Genomic DNA, 9,186 nt, shown 5'->3' on the forward strand with positions numbered 1-9,186 from the left:
CGTTAACGAATCGAGTTGGCTCATTAAAGAACCGAGCTAGGATGTCAGCTCAGCTCGTGAAAAATTCAAATGAGCCGATCCGAGCTGACCATGAACCTAGCGAGCCAATGAGCCACGAGCATTTCGTCCAGCCCTACAGGTAAGGGAAGCACATATTTTTTGCTAAAAAGAAACTTGTAAGTATTTCTATGGTCCCAAGTTCATCAAAATTTCAGATCTGTGACCATGCTCGATTACTGAAACAAGAATTACATAGCTCAAGCACTTACAACATGTTTGGTTGGAGTAATAAATTAGTACGTCCACCATTTTTTCATTCCTTTCCCTTTTTTCTTTTCATGGAACGAAATAGATTGATACATCATTATCTCAGTTAGGGATGGCAATCGGGCGGGTAGTACACGGATATATAGTTCGCGAATCCATACCCACGAGATAAAACTTAACCCATACCCGTACCCATAAACGTTCGTGGGTATGGATCTGTATCCATACCCGTACCCGCTGGGTATCCGCTATCCAGTGGATACCCGTTACCCGCCCGCCCACTACAATTTTAGCATTAAACACCAAACAACAAATTTATTATATTTCAAAATAATTATCATTCCAATAGCATTAAATGAGAATTTCAGCACCAAACAACATGTTATGGATAAAAATTGAAAAATAAGAATTTATGATAATATATAAATCTGAATGGCCCACATGTTAGATATTCATTGGGTAACGGGTATGGATACTGGATATCCATACCTGCGAAAAAACTATCCACGGATACCTTATTATATCCATAACGGTACCCGCGGATATCAAATTCCACCATACCTATATCCAATGGATAATTATCCATGGTTATTTATCCATATCCGTACCCATTGCCATCCCTAATCTCAGTCCTCATAAAAAAATAACTAATAATGCCAGTATTAGTACAAGGATGAAGTGACGATTCCAAAAAAATTGAAGAATCATGTATCACCCCATGAAGTGATTTCTCAAACAAAACAACCTTAGTAATTGAGATTACTTGTTTGTGTCAGTGTGTACATTTGGAGATAAATAACCCTCCTGACTTGCAAATAGGTTCAATTTATTCTCTCAAACTTTCTAGAAAAAGATGGCCGGTTCTATCAGTGCCATCTAATATATATTGCACTAGTTTTAGCTCGTTCAAGTTAAATTGTCCTTTACTCGAGATGATGAGGTGATATGTAATAATTTTGACCATCTTGTCGTCTCCAAGGCTACAAAATGGTAGTTACCCCGTTTCAAAGTAGATGCCCACTATAGTATTCTAGCACTCTCTCTCTCTTCGGAAGACGCAACTATATTATATGTTAGAGTAGTATTTATAAGGGTATATATACGCAATTTTACTACTCACACTTTCGACAAATTAGAGGTTGTCTAAGATCATTGAAACCTAGAGATGCCTGCAAACTTCTTAATAATTTAGTATTTTGCATGGAAAACAAGGTGCTCAAGACTATTTACATGTATGTTCTCCAGTGCTTTCTCATGCATTGTGTATTTATGTAATTTCTCTGTTTGTTGATGTCTCCATAGATCTGGTAGCACAGAACTTGTATTGTGCTGGATAGACAGCAAGACAACTCGGCAAAGCAAACTAGGAGCAGTTTATTTTATCCATTGCCCTCTCGGTCCTCCCTGGCCTTGTCACTATCTATATACCCTTGTCTATGTCTACAACAAAAAAGTGAGCATCTTGTTTATTTTCTCCACTGCCCTCCTGAAGATGATACTGATTTTATGTGAATGGTCTTTACCTTTTTAGGTCCACTTATATGATATTATATTGCAAAGAAGACATGCCATCTCCGTTGATTTTGGTGAGTCACCAATCAAGGTAGTTGTTGCTGATCCAAATAGACATGATGTCTATGTTGGCACATGAATAGGGGACATTTGCTTCCTTCGACATGAGAATAGGTAATATGCTGGCATGCTGCTATATGCTATCCTCTTCTTCAATACAGAATTGAAAACTTGATCGTATGACACGTTCTTTAGGATGTTATGTTTAGTTTCTACTTTTTGTAGTGTTGGATTGTTTTAACCGGCAATGCACCTTTTGTTCCACTGTTGCTACTTAAGGTTTTTTTCTTCTGTTACCCTCTAATCTGTAGCTAAGGTGATATTACAACTAAAACAATGCTGACCTTACATGTGTACGGATAGGAATATACATTTTGGGTAGGCTGAAACCTGGGCTATAATTTGTGTAAAACTATTATTTAGATGGACCCTAAACCCTTACATGAGTGGTGAGTTCAAACGACTTCCGATGTAGCTTTGAACAAGCTGCCAATAAACCACTTCTAAAGACTATATTATGTAGTCGTGCACACCCGCTCTCCGTCGCCTGCATCACCGTAGGTCCTCGCCAGCGATCCATCACGGATTTTGCCGTCACCATTTTACTCATGCCATCCATCGTCAGGACCCTGAGCCGTTGAAGACTCGTCAATTTGTGTTTCGTGGCATCACACGGGCACGTACCTAGTTTAAGATATGATCGGATTAGGAATTGACTCTATTTCTATTCATTTTGAACTAAAATTTATTTAAAGATCCTAAGAAATTGTGAAGGAGTATTTGGATCGTGATCAATTACACTCGTACTCACGTTATAAGCCTCCACATCGTAGCTCTATTGCTCGACCACCATAAACATCATAAATATGATTGTATATTGTCGTAACGCACGCATTCTACTAGTTTTCTTTAAAATAAAATAAGGTAGCCTGATTTTGCAATGGGAAGCACTATAGATGGCCAAACGGGCCGGCACGGCCCGCCAGGTCCGGCTAGCGAAGCGTGTCGTGTCAGATGGGCCGGCGTGCCGCTGCCGCGGCCCAGGCACGGTCCGTTAGCCTGCTAGTCGTGCCGGGCCGGCCCGGTGATACTATGGTCCATCTGAGTATATTGTAGAATTTAGCAAAAAATATGTAGTTGTGGGGGCTCAAAGTAACAACCTAGTGCATAAGAGACTTAAACGCATCCATCTAACCAGTGTAGGTGCAGTTTTATTGTGTTATATGTTAAATTCTTATACTTAATATATGTAAACTATTATTTTTAAAATAAAAAATGTAACCGTGTCGTGCCTGTGCCAGCACTACAGGTCGAGATAGTGGCTCAGGCACGGCACTATAGCCGTGTCGTGCCAGGCACTGGCACTATACTAATCGGACCGGATCGTGCCTGAACCGTGCTTTTTCGTGCCGTGCCTGGGCTGGCCCATCGTGTTACTGTCAAATGGCCATCTATAGGAAGCACACGTTTATTTGGGTGGCAAAAACATCCGTACAATTTGTGTGGAATTATATGATTGTCATCACATCATCCGTCCAGCGTCCAGAGCGTGCAGTCGACGTGGCTATGGTCGTCGTCGTCGTCAAGGGCGCCCCAGTCGAGGCCCCGGCCCATGGCTGGTGGCGTGAGCAGCATCCCCCAGGCCATGTCGTGGATGAGCCCTGGCATGTCAAAGATGGAATCCTCGTCCAGGAAGCCGTCGCAGCAGGTCGGCGTGGTACCTGCTCCTCGGGTTCCTGTACTGGTCGTCCAGCAGCAGGTAGAAGAAGCCTCCGGCGGCGGCAGTGAGAGCGGCGGTGGCGGGGCAGCGATCGTCCGGCGGCCGTGGTGCAGCAGCAGGCCGGAGGCGGAAGAGGAAGAAGGAGACGGGCGGTAGAGCTCGGCGGCCTGCGCGGCGGCGCGTCGTATGTCGTCGGGCGCGGCGGTGCGCGCGCGCGGGAGCGCGTGGGCAGAGTCCGGGAAGTTGAGGTCGGCGGCGGTGGCGCCGCGGAGCGCGATGGCGGCGACGTCGTGCGCGCGCGCGGCCATCTCCGGGGTCGGGTAGGTGCCGAGCCAGATGCGCGCCTGCGCCTGCGGCTCCCGCACCTCGCACACCCAGCGGGTGCCACCGGCGCGCGCGCGCACGCCGCGGTACACCGGGTGCCGCGTCTCCCGGAACTTCTTGCGGCCCGCACGCCGCTTCGGGGGCAGGCGGAGATGATCGGCGGGGGACGGCGGCGGAGAGAACGAGGAGGACGATGCGTACGAGGAGTCGTCGGCGTCCATGGCCCGGTCGGCGGCAAGTGACTGGGTCTCTTGAGAGAGCAAGGCGGGGATATAAGTGAGGTTTATGTGTATGTTCGATGAGGACCCGTCGACTTGGCCATCGAAGCGAACACGACGGACTTGAGGTTGTGGGTCTGGGTGATGGGTGTGAACCGAGGAGAGCGGCTGGGCAGGCACGGGTACCCGCTACGCATTTTTACTCACGTGGGGAGCGTGCGAATTCTGTAAATGGAACACGTGCGCGCCTGCGTCCACTTTTCTCGCCGTTAGGCTATCTCGAGCAACGTTCTCTATATCCATTTTTTTACAGTTTTTTCTAAAAGATTTCATCCTCTATATCTCATTCCTCTCCAACAACATCCTCTAAATCACGTCCTCTATACGTAAATACCTATATTAGAGATATTTTTATTTTTAATTTTTGTACATACGCATTTGTCATACTATCAAATGTATTTTACATATTTTAGTTTTATTAAACCGGTTATTTAAAGTATTCAAATGGATAGAGGATCGTTTAGAGAAACTCTATATATAGAAAATCCAGCAGCGTCCTATAAATTTAGAGGATCGTTTAAAGGACGCTGCTGTAGAGCGTAGTGGACCATTTGATCCTCTATATTTAAGGTACAAGAGCTTTTAGAGTATCTTGTTGGAGCCAATCTTACTGAGGAGAGGAGATGCAGGCTTCAGCCTGTTGGGTGTGCGGCGTCGAAGGACTAAGGCCGACTCCAGTTTATCTAAAGTTTATCTATAACTACCGTTTTGCACTATAAACTACAATGTTCGTATAGTGGAGTTTGAATATGAGTAAGGATATAGGTAAACTGTTGAAGAAAGTCTAAGTCACGACGCCCAAATCGGCTGTCAGTCCGTCACAACTCTGGTGTGGTGCGACATGACGAAGCCCCTTAATATTTGTAATTTTATAAGTAATGTGCTGCCTTATCAGTTGTGACTAAAGCTCACTAGAGCTAATAGTTAGCTGTTAATATTGAACAGAGATATGTAAACAAACCTAACTAATAGTTTATATATTAGCTACTTTTAGTTAGAGACCTTCAAACATCCATACATAATAGTCTAGTTAACTATTAGCTAAACCCTAACCACCATTAGTTATTAGGTGGTTCAATCTAGCTAAAAAGTAGCTAATAGTCAGCCGACTATTTGTTAGTCAGCTAACTATTAGCTCTAGTAAATTCAAATGGAGTCTAAGCTCTTAGTTGTGCTATGGTTGTATTTTATCAATAATTATAACTAAATTTGGCAAGTGTTTATTAATTGAGCGTCTAGATTCCATGTGATTCATGTGATAAAGCATGCCAATTAGGCCCCGTTTGACTCCTCTTACAAAAGTTTAGCACTACATTTTTTTGGTAAAGTTTAGCTACTAAAGAAACAACAGAATTCCTATAAGTGGTGTACCAAAATTTAGCATTCATTAGCATTACCAAAGATGCTAAACTATATTAAAAATAGTCCCCTAGAACCATTTCTCACTCCCCCTCCCCACCAAATTCTTCTCTCTCTCTCTCCTCCCACAACTGACCGCTAGCTTCTGCTGTCACGCAGGTGACGCTAGCTTCCACATTAATTAGGGATAATATGTTAAACACTTGCATCAAACATGTCTCAAGTTCTAAAGTTTAACCAAAGTTTAAGCCCATTTTAGAAACCACAGTTTTTAAAATACTATAATATACTTTAGTCATTACAATACCACAGTTTGAAATAATACAGTTTTTACTTTAGTAATTACAATACCACAGTTTGAAATAATACAGTTTTACAAACTGTGGTCAATACAGTTTTGCAAACTAAGGTCCAGACCTAAGTTTAGAATAGCTTAAAATAACTACAGTATTTGCAATACTTCGGTTTTGAAAATAGAGATTTTAGCAATCTTAAACACCTCCTTAGCATATGCTAAACTTTAGCAGTATAGAAAGATGGACCATTGTTCAAGTATCTATCCACTTCCACACTACGTTTCTGTGGCTTCTAGACCCGTCGTACGTGTGGTACAATACTTTTGATAAGCAGTTCTTTGGTGCCTGCTTCTTCCGCTGCTAAAAGGCATGGAGGTAGTCCCCCCGTCGACGTGCCAGGAATTCGGGATTGGGAAAGCATGTCGCTGTCAGGCTGGCACGCTTTTTTGGGTGGGACGAGACGACCATGTCCACGTCAACGTCCCCGTCCCACTTCTCGCCGGTTCTGCTGTGAAAAAGTTACCATCAGCTGCGGTCTTGGGGCAGCAGCGATGGCCATGGCCTCAGGCTCTTCTGCTTCAGGCGCTGCACTCGCTTCCGGTGGCCTCGCCCTTGCCTGTGCTGCTCCCACTCGTGCGCACCTCGCAGCACCCGGTTGCCGCAGGCCTGTACATCCGCATGCATGCTTTTCTTATGTCTGCTTTTCCTTCCTATGCAGACAGTACAGCTCTCAGAAAGAAGGAAAAAAAACTAGACTCACCTCGCACACATATTGCGTCCACAGCTCTCTTGAAGAGGGGTCACTTGCGCTTGTGCTTGGCAAAACAGTGGAATTGTCCGACAAAAACCTTCTTACGACATCCACACATGGTTTGACAACTTTCTTTTGCCATGAGTCGTCAGTGGCACCTATCAAAATATGAGAGGGAGATTATGAGTTGCTACAGAGAAGGCATACGCATCTGACAGGGTACCAATGGACTTACAGAAGAATGCTTCGGTTGCGTCAACACGATGCAAGTTCCACCCAAAATCTTTACTCAGCCGATGCAATCTCCGTCTCTTTTATTTAATGGAGAAAAAAAAAGAAACGCTAAGAAGTCTACATTGAGCCAAGTATCCGTGTGTTCAGTCGCACAGTATTCTAAAACAACACAACAACATAAAAAAATACACAGGATACTAAGTGCTTACTTGACGTCGAACTAGTCTACGAGTGTTTGCCTTCAGCTGGGAAACAGCTTCGTCCAACAAGCTCTTAAGCTGATCGTCATGCATACCTAACAGGCTTGCACAGGAACCCTCACCAGATTCTTTTCTGGGTAAATATGCTCTGAAAAACTCGTCAAACTCACGAACCCCAATAGCCTGCCGCAGCCCCTGGGTATAGACAGCATCCGCATCATATATGCTGCATACTTCGTCCAGCAGGCCACCATCCATCATGCAATCGACCCTTTTGTTGACATAACTGTCCAGGACTTGAAGATCAGCATCTACCCACAGGAAACAGCAGTCGAGTCTGGAGTTACTAGGCCGACCCCATTTCTGTTCTGACATGATGAGCAGGAATTCCCAGCAAGTTTATACTCAATTAGGGAAACAAAACCAAAAAAAGAAGAGCCTTGTGAGGCAATTGTCGGCTCATGTTCATGACAAAGGGAGGATATTATACAAGCAGAGCAGACAAGTGCAGCGAAAAATTCCTCACCTTAGCGGCCTCTCCTTGGAACAGATCGCTGGGTAGGGCACCCGTGGTTGCATACAACTCGAGGTAGCGTTTGATCTTTGTGATACACCAACCCATGCAGAACGAAAAATACACAAGCAATCAACGGCAGTAGGAAAATGAGCACCTGTACAAGAAGGAATTCTAACATGGTAGAGCTCAAGAGCTGCATAAAGTCAGGAAAAACTTGGGCAACACCCTTACTTTTCTATGGTCGTTTGGATGGATCCTCTGCGCAGCCACAGGATCGATCTCCTTCAAGCGTTCAAACCCATTGCCTTCATCTTCATCAGTAAGACCTGACGATTGGCATACATGTCAACCGCTGATTGTTCATACTAAGAACAAGGAACATTTAGCATGACTCATTATTCGCCTATACCATCATCTATGTGATCTCTCAGAGTACAGCCCTGCATTTCTTCTGCCATATCATCCAAGAGGAATGGGCTAACGAGAGCCTGGAGTATTTTGTGGGCAAAAACACACGGTGGTTCAGACACTGCGGTCACCCAGAAAACCATACAGAAATCAGGACACTTCAAATTTGAACCTGGATGTAGAAGTTTGTGCCGCCGACAACCACAGGGAGGCCACCGCGGTCCACTATTTCCTGTATAATCTGTGAGCAGAGGGGAAGGCATTAGCTATCATGTGACCAACTAGAACAAGTGCTGGAACTTGTAGAGGCAGTGGCTGGCAGCAGCACTGGCTTACCGGCACGGCACGGTCGCGGAAATCACGGCAAGTGAACTCGACAGAGGGATCAATCACGCTAAGTAGATGATGAGGAACACCTGCAAACACGCATGGAACAGGCTCGAGCATTTAATCTGACAGGAAACTGAAATTAGGGGGGAGGCGGTGAGGAGTCAGAAACAGACCGTTCTGCTCGTGGAGGGGAGCCTTGTTGGTGAGGACGTCGAGGCCGCGGTAGAGCTGCATGGAGTCGGCGCTGACCACTTCGACGCCGGCGAAGTGGGCCGCGAGGTCGACGGCCAGCCGCGACTTGCCGGCGCCCGTGGCGCCCATAACGATCACCACCTTGGCCCGCCCCCTCTGAGACGGAGACGGCGACGGCGGAGAGCGGGCGCCTCCTTCCTCGCGGGCGCCAGAACTAGGGTTTGCAGCGGGCGCCGTGGAGGATACGGCGGCGGCGGCGGCGGAGGGGTGGGCCATCTCTAACCGTCAGTCCGGCACCAGCAGGCAGATGAAGATGGCTGGGGGTTTTCCTTGCTCTTGCTACTAAAATTAGGGGGTGTTTGGAGCTAATAGTTAGTTGATAAAAAATGCTAGTAAAATTAGAGCATCTCTAAGTGCTAGTTTAGGAACACAATTTTCCTAAGGACTTGTTTAGATAATCTCAGATGGGAGTGGATTGAGGTGGTATGTGGTGTATTAAAGTGTAATATAAACTAATTTTTATTTCAATCTGTCACACCCGGTTCCAGGGGTAGAACCGAGCGCATACTATATGTGTGCCAGGATCTATTTCCACACATATGTTGACGTTACAAGTGTAATATATCAAAAGAACAATGCATAAGAGCGTAAATAACGATTATATTAACATATTACACTTCAAACAGACATAATGTCTTAACCTTTATTCATCAAAGTACAGCGAGCATGGACATCCAT

General features: G+C 45.2%; 2 protein-coding genes across 2 annotated transcripts; both read right to left on the reverse strand.

Annotated features, from left to right (window-relative positions):
• Positions 1–3,291: 3,291 nt before the first annotated feature.
• Positions 3,292–4,104, reverse strand: LOC103650692 (dehydration-responsive element-binding protein 1F). The gene has a single exon (XM_008676258.2). The coding sequence runs from the start codon at positions 4,102–4,104 to the stop codon at positions 3,367–3,369; it is 738 nt and encodes a 245-aa protein (XP_008674480.1). The 3' UTR covers positions 3,292–3,366.
• A 1,900-nt stretch (positions 4,105–6,004) lies between these two features.
• LOC100158231 (isopentenyl transferase IPT1) lies at positions 6,005–8,755 on the reverse strand. Its single transcript, NM_001127724.2, has 10 exons — positions 8,430–8,755; positions 8,263–8,342; positions 8,099–8,167; positions 7,928–8,006; positions 7,750–7,844; positions 7,528–7,602; positions 7,011–7,364; positions 6,803–6,878; positions 6,577–6,725; positions 6,005–6,482 (listed from the first exon to the last, which is right to left on the reverse strand). The coding sequence occupies exons 1-10, from the start codon at positions 8,722–8,724 to the stop codon at positions 6,342–6,344; spliced, it is 1,413 nt and encodes a 470-aa protein (NP_001121196.2). The 5' UTR covers positions 8,725–8,755; the 3' UTR covers positions 6,005–6,341.
• Between the last annotated feature and the right edge of the window lie 431 nt (positions 8,756–9,186).

This window comes from Zea mays, chromosome 3 (assembly GCF_902167145.1).
Source record: "Zea mays cultivar B73 chromosome 3, Zm-B73-REFERENCE-NAM-5.0, whole genome shotgun sequence".
NCBI classification, from domain to species: domain Eukaryota; kingdom Viridiplantae; phylum Streptophyta; class Magnoliopsida; order Poales; family Poaceae; genus Zea; species Zea mays.